At 38.2% G+C, this 15,072-nt stretch overlaps 1 protein-coding gene across 10 annotated transcripts in view; it reads left to right on the top strand.

Moving 5' to 3' along the window:
- Positions 1–10,296, top strand: part of BCL11B (BCL11 transcription factor B) — a 101,953-nt gene extending 91,657 nt beyond the window's left edge. For all 10 annotated transcript variants that reach the window (XM_075129863.1, XM_048854194.2, XM_075129864.1 and 7 more), the window contains one exon: positions 3,187–10,296. In XM_075129863.1, coding sequence (XP_074985964.1) covers positions 3,187–5,198 — 2,012 coding nt within the window. In that variant the 3' untranslated portion in view covers positions 5,199–10,296. The remainder of the gene's footprint in view (positions 1–3,186) is intronic.
- Positions 10,297–15,072: the final 4,776 nt, after the last annotated feature.

Here is a 15,072-nt window from a genome sequence, read left to right as displayed (position 1 = left end):
TGTCTCAGCAATAAACACTAATTTGCTCTGTTTGAAAGAAAACTAAAAAGGAGTCAGGGAGAAGGAACTTTCCTCACTTGAATTTCACAGAGGTGAAGTTTTGGAGAACAAAACAAAACATCTGAGCTTCATATAACATGTAGTAGCAAGCTCCTAGCCAGCTGCCATTTTGAGGCTAATTTTTTTAATCAGCCATTTCAGTTTTAGATTAGCCTTGATCCTCAGCCTGCCCACGAATTCTTTTTCTTACATATGTGCGTTTTCTGAAGTAAACTTTTTTTTTTTAACCGACAGCTAATTTTTTGTTCTTGTTTTGTTTGGATTTTGTCAGTTCTTGTACTAGATGAGCAAGCTTTTAAGAACACACACACACATGCACGTGCACACACACACACAATTTAAAATATAATGCACAGTGTGACTTTTAAAAATGAAAGAATCGAACAGCTGTGGGTAATAAATGGATTAATTAGAGTGGATAAAATGGAGGTGAAGGGTGCAGAGCACTCTTTATTTTGAAGATACATGACCTTGTAAGACACTGCACTTCGTTTGCTATTAGATCTCACTTGAGAAAGGGCTTTATTAAAATCCATTCTAGGGTGAGCTGAGGTAAAACATATTGTTAAAAAAAGCTTTTGACAGAATATGTTATATACTTCAGTGTGCTTCAGTGATTTCTGTCACTTTTTATACTACACATGTTGCTGTTCAAGAAAAGTTAAAAGTCTAGACATTTTCATCATATTTCTATAAGAAACAGAAATTTAAATAGTTGAAGTAATAATGGGAGCATTTAATGTTGCTTCGACTTCAGAGTTGACATAAAACCCTATAACTGCCTCATCGCTAAGTAGATTTTAAAGGATACTGTATCTGCTCCATTTGGTGTGTGCATGCAGCTCTTATTAATGTCAATAGGAGTTCTGTATGCATGTTAGAAGGAGAATATAGCCCCCGCACTTTTATTTACAATAGCTATTGTTACAGATTAATCACAAAAGTTTAGCATATTACTCCTAGTTATCTCCCCTCCGAGCACAAAATAAGAACCTGTGGAAAAAGATCATGTCAATCAGACAAAAGTGTATTCCACTCCAGGTTTCTTTTTTGTAAAGGCCCAGATTCTGCCACCTTGACTCACATGAATAGGCTATTAAAATCAGTAGCAGTGCTTGTGGTGTAAGGAACTACTCCCCCATAAATAATCTAATGAATATATAGTTAAAAATAGGCCTATTTATGTAAGTCAAGGTGGTAGAATCAGATATAATTTTCTCTATTCTCCCTTTTCGTAGGCACTCAGATGCTATGATGATAAGGCCAGATAGATAGGTGGATAGATAGATATCCCCCATCTTGCCTCTGTCTAAGCGTTCCTCATCAGCAGCCATTTCTGGAAGCTTAGAACAGTGGAATAGAATCAGTGGCAGTTATTCTTCTCCGGGTGTGTTTTGGCTTAAGTTTTCTTGGTCCCTATAGGCATGTCTAAACTGCAATTAAACACCTGCTGCTGGCCCGTGTCTGTTAACTAAGGCTCGCTGGGTTTGGGCTTCAGGGCTATAACACTGCAGTGTAGGTGTTCAGGCTCGGGCTGGAGCCCAGACTCTGGGACCACATGAGAAGGGAGGGTCCCAGAGCCTGGGTTCCAATCCGAGCCCGAATGTCTACACTACAGTTTTATAGCCCCGCAGCCAGAGTCAGCTGACACAGGCCATCCACGGGTGCTTTAGTGCAGTGTAGACATACCCTGTGAGTCACTTAGCTTTAAAAAGGCAGTTTTGATAGTACAGTTGATTCACCTATTAACACTTTTGATTTCAAGTATAACGGTTGAGCAACAGGCTTCTGCATAACCTAATACCTATAACTGGAAGTGGGTTGTAAAATTTAGATCCAGAGCCAAACTCTTGCAGTTGTTATGAGCTGGGATTTGGTTCAGTTCATTATGCATAGGGCAAGACAGAGGAAGTTCAGTCCTGGTTCTGTTCTTCAAAAAATTTATTGCATTTGGGTTCAGAGCTCTGGTTTAGGTCCATCACTGCTCAGAATATATTAAGTCATAGAAAGAAATCAAAAATTCAATTTTAGTTTTTCCATAAAAGGTAGCTACTTTCAAAGACACACTTCTAAAAAAAAAATGTCCTGAAGCATGATTTTCAAGCTGACGTGTGTGTAGGCATGTATAGGGGTTAGACTGCTGCGGGAGAACTAAAGGGGAAAAGACCATGTTTTTGAAGATAGTAAAAATTTTATATTATGTCCAGGGTTGGAATATTTTAGATAGTAAAATTATGACTGTAGTGCAGACTTGTCTACACCTGTCTTGTATGTAAACTGAATCAGGGTTAAAGGAATGTTTCCCACCTTATACAGTTGTTTAAAGGAGGCTAGAAAGGCAAATAGAGAGCCATGTTTTTGGCTCTGGTTACTATTTCTGTGATGGAGGGCAGGCTCAGGCTCAGAAATTCTTGGGATCCAGTTCAAGCACTGCCCGACATTTGTTACTGTTAATTGCAACTGTTCTGTTAGCTTTGATTACCGGATATTCCACTTGAGTGGCTTCTTGGTGTTTTGGCAAAGAGAATGTCAAAGGGATACGTTTTCCAAGCTCCTGTTCACTTTAATGGGACTTGTGCAGATAAATACCCACATACTGCTTTAAAAATTTCGGGGACAGCATGATTGAAGCATGTATACATTAAATACAGCAAAGATCTGGGGTGACTGCTGAGTAAAGTGTATACAAATATAAAATTAAAGACTGAACATGATACCACAGCCTATTTAGGTACCATAAAACAGATCTACCTACTACATCACATTTTCTTTTGACTTTATACATAGCATTAGATGCCTTGAAACAAATATTTTTACATGGAATAAAGGTGTGAAGCAAGTTTCATCCCTATATGCCAAAAATCAAGGTTTTATATGATATAGTATATAAAGATATACACAGAAGGCAAGTATGTGTAATGTATGTCATGCATATTCAATGAATAAAAATGTTGGATGAGTAAATACGCTGGGCAACATGTTATATCAATCAGTACATTGCAATTAAATCCCCTTTCAGAAATTCCAAGGACTAAATCTGTTAACAAAATAAAGTACATGCCAATGGTATTTAAATATTCTCCACTGTATTATTTTTTGAGTGTTCTCTCTGTTTTTCTTTTTTAGGTAAAGATGAGCCTTCAAGCTATATTTGCACAACATGCAAGCAGCCTTTTAATAGCGCTTGGTTCTTGCTTCAGCATGCCCAGAACACACATGGATTCCGCATCTACCTGGAAACCAGCCCTTCAAACAGTTCCCTTACTCCACGCATCACCATCCCTCCTCCTCTGGGACCAGAGACTGTTGCACAGTCCCCGCTGATGAATTTCCTTGGAGACAACAACCCTTTTAGTCTTTTGCGGATGACGGGCCCCATCCTACGTGATCACCCTGGCTTTGGTGAGGGTCGGCTCCCCAACACACCTCCACTGTTCAGCCCACCGCCTCGTCATCATCTGGATCCACATCGCCTTAGTGCCGAAGAAATGGGGTTAGTTGCCCAGCATCCCAGTGCCTTTGACAGAGTTATGCGTTTAAACCCCATGGCAATTGAGTCCCCAGCGATGGATTTCTCCAGAAGGCTTCGAGAACTGGCAGGAAACAATTCTACCCCTCCTCCAGTCTCACCGAATCGCAGCAACCCTATGCATCGCTTGTTGAATCCTTTTCAGCCTAGCCCTAAATCACCTTTTTTGAGCACCCCGCCATTGCCACCAATGCCCCCAAGCAGCACTACGCCGCCGCAGCCTCAGGCAAAGAGTAAGTCCTGTGAATTCTGTGGGAAAACATTCAAGTTCCAGAGTAATCTTATCGTGCACCGACGCAGTCATACAGGAGAAAAGCCCTACAAATGTCAACTCTGTGATCATGCTTGCTCCCAGGCCAGCAAGCTAAAACGTCATATGAAAACACATATGCACAAAGCTGGCTCCATGACAGGCAGGTCAGATGATGGACTCTCCACCACAAGTTCTCCTGAGCCAGGCACAAGTGAGCTCACTGGAGAGGGACTAAAATCCAGTGAGACAGATTTCAGGAATGAGAGTGATCCCTCCCTGGGCCATGACAATGAAGAAGAGGAAGAAGAAGAGGAGGAGGAAGAGGAGCTTGAAAACGAGAGCAGGCCAGAGTCAAGCTTCAGCATGGACTCAGAGCTAAGTCGTAACCGAGAGAACGGTTCCAAATCGCTACCAGATGAAAAATCCCTTGTCCTTGGAAAAGTTATAGAGAATGTAAGTCTCGGTGCCATCCAGCAATACAATGACATGCTAGCTGAAAAACAGAAGAGGAGTAGCTTCATGAAAAGGTCTTCTGATCAGCGAGACCTGTGTCCTCGAGACCTCTGTCAGAGAGACACAGGCGATGAAGACTCAGTGGCAGGAGAACTTGACCGCACTGAGGAAGGGACGGTCAATGGAAGAAACTTTGGCCCAGGTGAACCCTTCCCAGGTTTGTTTCCTCGCAAGCCAACACCTATCACGAGCCCCAGTTTAAACAACTCTTCTAAAAGAATAAAAATAGAGAAAGATTTGGACTTACCACCAGCAACAATAATACCTTCTGAAAATGTTTACTCCCAGTGGCTGGTAGGGTATGCAGCATCAAGGCACTTCATGAAGGATCCGTTTCTAGGATTCACAGACTCCCGACAATCCCCCTTTGCAACTTCTTCTGAGCATTCTTCAGAGAATGGAAGCCTGCGTTTCTCCACTCCACCAGGTGACATGCTGGATGGGGGTCTCTCAGGGCGCAGTGGGACAGCGAGCGGAGGCAGCACTCCCCACATCAGTGGACCTGGTCCCGGTCGACCCAGTTCAAAGGAAGGGCGGAGGAGCGATACATGCGAGTACTGTGGCAAGGTCTTTAAGAACTGCAGCAACTTAACGGTGCACCGCCGGAGCCACACGGGAGAGCGGCCTTACAAATGCGAGCTCTGCAACTATGCATGTGCCCAGAGCAGTAAGCTGACACGTCATATGAAAACGCATGGCCAGATAGGGAAGGAGGTCTACCGCTGCGACATTTGCCAGATGCCCTTCAGTGTTTACAGCACCCTGGAGAAACACATGAAAAAGTGGCATGGAGAACATTTGCTGACAAATGACGTCAAAATTGAGCAGGCAGAAAGAAGCTAAGACCCCCACTGGGTTAAATCAGGGGTCTAGGTAACATTTAATTTGTACAGTTTAACTATTGCCAACTGAGAAAAGCTGACCTAACTTGCCTCCGTAAACATAACTTAGCATAACTATAGTAGGTGCCAGACCTTGGCACTTAAATATAACCTGTGTCTACAAAGTTCTATTAAACCTGAGGGTTGATTAAGGCAGTAAAATTGTGGAGCCTTTTAACTGTGCAATAATTTCTGTATTTATTGGGTTTTTGTAATTTTTTGGCATGTGCAGGTACTTTTTTTTATTCTTTCTGTTTAAATTTCTTTTAAAATTTTGTTGGGTATCCCTTTTTAATTTTACCCAGTAGTAGCCTGAGATTACTTGCATTGTAGGGGGAGAGGCATATCTTTTTAAATTATAATTTTGGGGCCGCTGCTTTGTTGAAATTTAAGCTAAGCATGTGTAATTTCTTGTGAAGAAGCCAACATTTTAACTGAATTCTTTCTTTTCTTCTTCTTCTTCTTCTTCTTCCTTTTTTGTAAAATAACCTTGGAGATTAGGGAAAATAAAATTGTACAGCGGATAACAATCTTTAAAATTAGCACTTTCTTTTGGAATTGGATCTGATATGTAGCACTGACAATGTCGCTAAAGATAGAGGCCTTTTCTATGTAGACTTCAACATTAAAGTTATGTCAACTAAAAAGACATGGGTGCAGGTATTTTCTGAAGGCAGCTACATTGAACAAAGCAATAGCATTCTTAATTGTGGATTATTATCAGATAGTTTATTCGGGTTATTAATGATATGTACTGAGATGCCGCCATTTTGTCACTTGTTCCAGGTTCAGTAATTAAGATAACCGAAAGAATCCTCATAGTTGTAATAAAAGCTCTTTTAAGGTATTTTAGCATCTTCTCCACCCTTGGATGAATGAAATGCCATTCTTTTAGTTTACCACACACACACACACAAAACTAACCGAGTTTTGGATATATGTACAAACCCCTTACTTAGCTCAGTAGTATACTGCAACTAGAATCGCTGTAATTAAGGCAATTGTAACTAGGGCTGATTGGTAGTTTCTCAATCTGATAGAATAGAATTTATAAGGATGGCGAGTAGAAAATATCAGGATTATCTCATATAATGCACAACAATGTTATTGTAAGGAAGGGGAAAAATTAATCATAATACCTGTATTGGCCTGATTCTGCTCCCACTGAAGTCAAGAGAGTTTTGAGTTGAGAGTTTTCCCATTGACTTAATTGGGAGCAGGAGCAAGCCCTATATGAGCAAAGCATTGTAGGGAAAGAATGCAGCTGCTCAGTTTTTCCAATTGTTTTATTTTTTAGCATATTAGGACTAATGATAACAAAGAGTGGACAATTAAGGTTAGACATTTTGATTATGTTGACCCGCACTTTAAAACTTTTGTTTGTGTTTAAGAGAAAATGGCTTCTGAACAAGAAATTACAGCATATTCTTCTCCTTGGCCCAAAGGTGGGTTAAACTGTAAGGGAACAGCTGAGATTAAGTGTCAGTGTTGCTAAGCATGGCATTCACAATACTGTCACTATAAAGAAAAATAAAATAAAAATAATTTATTGGACAGTTTTTCTACTGCCATTCAATTTGACGTGAGTGCCTTGAAAACTGATCTTCCTATCTGAGTCTCTTGAGACAAATGCAAAACGTTTTTGTGAAATGAAAAGACTTTTAAAAAAGTAAAACAAGGAAAGTACATTCTTTAAGGGGAAAAAAAAGAGCCACATTTACTTAAAAAAAAATTACTGGTTGAAGATAGTGGACATGAAAATGCCATAAGACCCAATCAAATGAAGATGCATACCCAGCACAACTTCGGACATCCATTAGCTGAATTATTCTCAGCTTTTTTTTTTTTTCAGGACAACGCTGCTTAGGAAATGGAATGGAAATGATTTACTGCTGAATTAAAACTCATATGACACAAATTACAAGTTATCATTGAATGAGAAAAAAACAATTCAGGAACAATGGCTAATTTTTTTTAAAAGTTAAATTTAGTGCACTCTGTCTTAAAATACGTTTACAGTATTGAATACATACAAGGGTAAAAAAAATTGTGTGTATGTGTGTTTGAGCAATCTTTTTTTTTTCAAAGTTTGCTTAATAGGTTATTAAAAAAATGCCATGATGGCCATGTGTATATTGTTTTCTTTTGGTGACGGGGTTTTAGTATATATTATATATATTAAAATTTCTTGATTACTGTAAAAGTGGACCAGTATTTGTAATAATGGAGAATGCTTGGGCATTTTACAAAACCAGAAAGAAAAAACAAAAAAACAAAAAACAACAAAAAAAAACCTTTTCTTTTTTCCTTGAAAATGTTGCAGTAAAATTTAAATGGTGGGTCTATAAATTTGTTCTTGTCACTGTAACTGTAAAGTCTTGAGTTTTAGTAAAATTTTTTCTGCCTTGGGTGTTGAATTTTTATTTCAAAAAATGTATAGAAACTTGTATTTGGGGATTAAAAGGTGATTGCTACACCATGTAGAAAAAGTATGTAGAAAAAAGTGCTTAATATTGTTATTGCTTTGCAGAAAAAAATCACGTTTCTGACCTATACCTATTTTTCTCTTCCCCCTCCCCCCCTTCTGGAATGGATATTGATATTGGTTGATTCATATGATGTAGGCACTCGCTGTATTTTTACTGAAGCTTGTAATTTTTTAACTGTACGCTTGTCCTTTTAAAGGGATTTAATGTACCTTTTTGTTAGTGAATTTGGAAATAAAAATAAAAACAAGCAAACAGGCTGCCAATAATATATTTTTTTAATTTGGCAGGATAAAATATTGCAAAAAAAAAATTTGTATGTTAAGTCCTTATTGTACAGGAAAAAAAGGGGGGGGGAGGGGTTGTTAGACGACCTTTAAGTAAAAGAAACAAAACAAAATAATTAAGTGCTTTTTTTCATTTTATTTTTTTTTTTTTTTTGTTCACAAATGATTTAGTTGTATATATATATTTTTTTTTGTCAGAAATGGCCTACAAAAAAAAGTGCTGTTCCCACAGGGCTCTAATATCTTCAAAGTTTCCTGGGCCCCTTGCATCAAGGTTTTACCAGGTATGGGTGAACCAGGCTGAATGGTTATTGCCTATTCATGTTAAGGGAAATTCAGTTTTTGTAGAGATGTTTGAAGTAACATTCCACAGATTCCCCTTCTAGAGAGAGAGAGAGAGAGAGAGGAGATTTTTTTCCCCCTTGCAAATGATTAGCTGTTTATAGCATCTTCTCTACCACCACTGCCTCCCACTCACTTCCCTAACTCCTGCCCTCCAGAATAAAGTAATTTTACTCTTTAAAAGCTGTTACACCTGCTTTGACACAGCTAAAGTGACCTGCTCTTGGTACAATTGTAATTTGGATTGAAGTAAAATTGGTCCAGGCACAGCCTTCGTTTTCCCTGTCAGAACAGGACCTATTCCATGTACAGGTCTTGCCAGTCCATGTTATTATCTGCTTTGCTGCTGTACTCCTAACTGTACATTCCATAAATTTCTGAATGTTTGAGGGACTGGGATGAAATTCTGTGCCTTTTGATTTCTCTTTTCTATTCTCTCTCTCTTTTGGTTGGGATGGGGACAGGTAGCAGAAGTGGCGATGACATTCTATTGAATATTTTAAGGTGGGAGAGAAGGAGGAAATTGCATTGTTTCAGAAAAAGGTGGTAAAAAAACACCATGCCAAATTCTTCCTTCACTTTCATCTGTGCAATGCAGTTGAAGCTGTTGGGGTGGCATGGTTGTAACTGAGAGCAGAATTTGACCCAGCTATCTTGCAGATGTTGCCTTCTTGCTTGACTACACCCTATCCTAAGATTTACCTATTGGTGAAGTTTTGATTTCAGTGACGCTGGTGTAAATCAGGATTAATTCATAAGATTTACTCCTGATTTATACCAGTGTAACTGAGATTAGAATCTGGCCCCTTAAAGGTGTATACTACTTTATAGTGAAAACTCTAATCTTTGTTACAATGGTGTAAATCTGGAGTAACCTCATGGAATTCAGTGGAGTACCCCTGAATACACACCAGTCTAATGAAGATCAGCATTGAATCCTAGGTTTCCAGTCTAAGACCAATTCCTTGAAAGAAAAAAAACATCAACTTTCATTTTAAAGCAAATTGCTTGGGAGCACCGCTAGTCCTATTGTTTCTTACTAAGGTAGTTAAACCAGCAGTTGTCTAATCGTGTGACTTAAATCATTCATAAACCAACGGTAAGTCACCCAAAAAGCACAAGGAATGTGTTTCTACAGACTGTAGTGACAATGGAGACCCTCTTCTTCCTGTTTAGGAGAATCATACTTTACTAGGCCATAAGCACAATATTACATAGACATACAGTAGCTATTATGCTGCCATATTTATATTCACAATTCAGTTTAACATTTTATTAAGTTGAAATTTATTACTTCCAGTGCCCGCTTCTGTTTCCGTTGAAGTCAATAGCAAAACTTCAGTTGACTTCTGTGGGAGCAGGAGTGGGCCTGTAATCTCATTTTTGGGAAGGAAAATATCTATATGAAAAAAAGGGGTCAAAAATCAGCATTTCATCCCAGTCCTGAGTACAAGACAGTCCAAGGTTTTGTTTATCACAAGCAAACTCATTTTTATGGTGCTCTTTGTATTTTAGAACTGCAAAGCAAAGTAATGTTGATTTAAGTTGTTTGCATTTGTACCGGCAAGGCAAAATATTTTTATTACCTTTTTCTATTACTTATTGTATGAGCTTTTGTTGTTTACTTGGAGGTTTTGTCTTTTACTACAAGTTTGGAACTATTTATTATTGCTTGGTATTTGGTGCTCTGTTTAAAAAACAAGAGCACTTTTTTTTTATTATGGATAAAATGTTGAGATGGCTGGAGGTCATTTCAATATGGCTTAGTGAAATATTTATTGTTCCTTTTATTCTCTGTACAAGATTTTTGGCCTCTTTTTTCCCTTATTGTCACAATGTTGAGTTCAGCATGTGTCTACCATTTCATTTGTACGCTCGTTCAAAACAACGTTTGTTCCAGTTTCAAGTTATAAAAATAAATTGGACATTTGACTTGATCTCCAAATCTTGTCTTTCCTGTTTATTTTAAATTTGGGAGGACCTGAAAAACTGAGGATCATTATGGTTCATTAGACTTATGGAATATCTTTGTATCAGTTCAGTTAGGTATCAATTCAGGAAAGCATCCCTATTCAGGAAGGGCATTTTAGCACTTGTTTAACTTTAAGCATGTGCTTAAATCCCACTAAAGCCAATGAGACTTGAGTGTATACTTAAAGTAAGGCATGTGCTTAAGGGCTTTCCTGAATTGGAGCCTTAAGCAATGCAAGCTGGAGCTATATTTTAAACACTTAAAATGTCCCAGAACAAGTAGCTTTAAGTACTGGAAGGTAAGCTTGGTTGTTTCTATTTTTTCTGAGCTGAACTTTGCACTCAAGCCCCCACCCAGCAACATACTTAAAGATATACTTCACTTTCAGCAGGTGAGCAGTCCCAGTGGTTAAAGGTTGTTAGGGGCTTTACTGGATCAGGGCCTCTGTTCTCTGATGTAAATATGGAATAACACCATTCATTGACTTAACTGAGAGCAGAATTTGTCCCACGCAGTATGGGCTTCCAAGCAGTATTTTACATACACCAAAATTTACCTTTAGATACACATTTGCCCTTCTGACTGAGTGCAGGGGGAGTTACTTATATGCATCTAAAGGCGGAATAAGGCTCAGTTTGGAGAGTATTGTAAGGATGGAGACAATAGCTCAACAGAATCCACCAGCCTCTTCTTCCCTATCAAGCTAACACTTTTAACAACTGTAAGAAAACCTTGACTGGGATAATTGTATACAAAACTGCTATTAGACAATTGAAGATTTATTTGTGAAGCTTTGAGGGCCAGATTCTTAACTCACTTAGGTCCTGATATAGCAAAATATGTAGGTAGGCGCCATATTTCTAAGCTTGTGAGTAATCTCCTTGTCTTCAGTAGGACTATTCATGCTTAAATTATGCTTTGGTCAAATACAGGTTACTGGGCTCAATACAGGTGTAAATGGGTGAAATTTAATGGCCTGGAATATAGAGGAGGTCAATTTAGATGATCTAATGGTCCCTTGTGCCCTTAATATCTATGAATCTATTGAAGTTATCCGCAAAAAGAAAAGGAGGACTTGTGGCACGTTAGCGACTAACCAATTTATTTGAGCATGAGCTTTCGTGAGCTACAGCTCACTTCATCTCACGAAAGCTTATGCTCAAATAAATTGGTTAGTCTCTAAGGTGCCACAAGTCCTCCTTTTCTTTTTGCGAATACAGACTAACACGGCTGTTACTCTGAAACCTATTGAAGTTATGTGTATGCTTAAGTGCTTTGCTGAATCGGGGCTCGACTGATGTAATAGTTAAACTATTCTAACTGTTATGGTAGTGTGAGATGAGAATCAGGCTCTTTGACAATTAAATTGAATTAAAGTTCATGCTCTTACAATTTCCAAAATGCCAAGTAAGGTACATTTTAAAGGCACTCTGCAACAGAAGAATTCTTTTAAAGGACACTGTATTTTATTTTTAAGTTTCATATATTTTTCATTTCAGTGTGCATTTTCCCTAAACAATAAGGCCTGATTCTGATCTCACTTACTACTGTTTTATACCACTTTGTAGCTTTACTGACTTAAACAGAGCAACTCCTCAGATTCGCTGGTGTGAATGAAAGATCAGAATCAGGCCCATTTGTTAGACTATTAATGAAAAGCGAAACAACAAATACTAGGAAAGCAAACGTGTTCACAAATTCAAATGAATATTTGTGGAATGTTTTTGCAGTATTTGCCAAGCTTTGATCCGTATTCTGATTTTTCTTGTGCATGGGTATAAATCAGGAAGAATTCTATTGAAATCCGTGGAGTTACACCGGTTTAGTAAAACTGTTGTGAAATCAGAATCAGGACCCTAGTATTCAGGGTCTGATACGCAATGAACCAAAAAGTATTTTAAACTTAAAAATCTTTTAACTCATTTTTTCTTTTCAGAATCCCTTTAAATTACCTCTTCCTTAGCATTATTGTAATAAAGGAACATGAGGTTATCAACCAATTTAATTTTGAAGGGCCTGATTCTTACTTATATTAATTTGAGACCAGTGTAGCTTTATGGATTTAATAGGCTTACTCCTGATTTACATAAATATATATGAGATCAGAATCTGAGCCAGTGAGTGTACTGGCAAGAAATTTACATAAATTTTAGGGGCCATATTGCAGAATATTAACAGAAAATATAATAACTAGTATTCACACCATAAAGTGGATTCTAAGGGTTGCATTGCATTCTAAGGCCAGTCAGGGAACAGAAATGTACATATGATCTATGTGTCCAGCCAAAATAGCTTGAAGATTGAGCACTCACAATGAGAGATTTGTGAACAGACCAAGAATTTGTTGCAGAAATAATTCTGAATAACAGATGCATTTGAGAAAATTTGATCAATTTGTAAAACAAAAAAAGAGGCAATATTTGTCTGGTGGATGATTTGCTATGAATTATTCTCCCAGCTCAGCTAAACACTGACCTTTAGTTATTCAATGACAACATGTATTCCATTTTCTGTCAGATGACAGACTATTCTTTCCTGGAAAGGATCACACGTTAGAGATGGAAAAGACCTATTAGTTCGTTTCGTCCATCCCTTACCAAATGCAAGATTGTTCCCTACAATACATTTCCTAGATGTTACTATAGGCGGAATAGGATAAAACATCATTTCATATTTTAATTCTAAAAATATGGGGTTGTTAAAAAAAAGTGTGAACCTATTCTGTCCCTGTCACACTTCCTGTAGGTTTTATCATGACAAGTTACAATATGGGACTACTCTGTTGGTCAAAGTAATGCACATTTTTAAATGTTTAGGTGGATCAGGGCTTTGGGATGAAAACTAGTTCAGGAAAAGATAGTTCTAATTATGCTTTCCAATCAATTGCTGATCAAGGGGCAAGTATGCTACATAAAGATGAAATACCCAGTACAGATTTCCTTTTCTTCACACAGTTTAGAGGGGTGTGTGTGTGTGTGTACATGCCTAGATACTTGAGACTATCTCCTGCAGCAAGTTAAGACCATTTAGATATTTTCATGTGGAGCTGGCAAGCTACAGCACTGATTAAGGTTGAAGTCACTGGTATATCAGAGCACATCAAAGCTAATGAAAATGAGAAGGAAAGCAATCATAGTGTCGTGATACATATATCTACACAGAGTGGCAATCAATTAAAATAACTTCAAAAATATATACAGTGCTCTTTAAAAAAAGGTTTTACCATTGAGAATTATTGTTTATCAGTTAACCCCGTGCTGTACTGTGTGTGTGGGGTGGTGGTGTTTGAGTTTGCGTGTATAATATATAAAATCAGATTCAGATCTCTGGTACACTGATGAAAATCTAAAATACTGAGATCACTTGAGTTACTCCTGATTTACAGTTGTGTAACTGAGATCAGATTCTAGTCCACACATTGTGGCCCTGGTTCATTCCTGTGTTATCCAATTTTATGCTGCTGTAACTCCACTGAAATTGATTATAGTTGAATAATGCAGTGATGAATCTCTATGTATGTATTTGAAACCCCATATAGAAACCTTAGTTTGCACAATCATTTTAAGGATGTAAATCCATCCCTACTGAACTGTCCTGTGGACACCATCAAAATCCTTCAGCTGTTGATTTCTACTGGGAGAAACAGTAGCCCAGCAAGCAGAAGTTAGGAACCAGTAGACTAATAGTCCTGTTTCTCAGCTCCAGAACCTAGTTAGCAGCTAGAAACAGGATCCAGCTGAACATGGTCAACTGGGATTCCCACTAGGGTGCAGGTATAAGGCACAGTGGTGATGTAAGTAAAACATTCCTTCCTGCAAAACTTACATGTCAAGCTTACAATGGGGAAGATCTTCCATGAGACAGTTAGTTGCTGGTTATGACGTCTTTTGTTTACTCTTGGGTTTTGCACAACTCACTCATCATCTGGCCAGCATATAAACTGAAATTAACACAAAAATTCAGCCCCAGAAAAAGAAGTGGAAGTAGTGATTTCTGAACACCTGATCTGATAGTCAGGGGCCGCTGTAAAACACATAGCAACGCTGCCCTTCTGTTCTTTTCTTAAAGACATAATTCTATAAATAGTTTTTTCTAATGTGCATGTAATTAAAATACATAATTAAGCTGCTATAACTATTTCATTCCTTTGGGGGAAAAGGGAGCGGGGAGTTTATATTTCTCTTTCACTTCTTTTTTTGTTTATGTGAAAAGTGTATGTAAATTACCCTCTTTTCCATATCTTTTACCGAATTTAGAAACTCATAGTTCCCCTGCTGTGTGATGCAGAGGAACAACTAAAAGTAGGTAGGAGCATAAAAGCCACAGTGGGGTGGGTTATCTACTGTGGAAACGATAGAGAGCAAACACTATTTAGTGAGAGCTCCACGGCTTGAGGAGGTGACACATTTCTGGAGTGGGGCAAACTCTTGCTCCAAGGGAGCAAACTCTTTATATGACGCCTCCCATTGTGAACCAAGCCCAATCCCACCAGCAGAGCCAGGGGAAGATGATATTAATATCAATGGCAGTTTTGCCAGTGTGAGGATGGCTAAAACAAACTAACCAGAAACCAAGCACTCTGCAGAAAATGCCTTGAATTTTTATTACAATGCAACACAATTTAACTTTATTGAGCAAAGCACTGTTCTTGCAAACTATCCCAAAATGATCTGTAGAGTGAAATAATACAATGACAGAGTTCAATCGGAAAATAAGAGCAGAGGGAGGGAGATGTTGAGATATAAGCAA

The sequence above is a fragment of the Caretta caretta genome, chromosome 6, assembly GCF_965140235.1.
Source record: "Caretta caretta isolate rCarCar2 chromosome 6, rCarCar1.hap1, whole genome shotgun sequence".
Lineage (NCBI taxonomy): Eukaryota > Metazoa > Chordata > Testudines > Cheloniidae > Caretta > Caretta caretta.
This window is presented reverse-complemented; position numbering and strand designations above follow the sequence as displayed.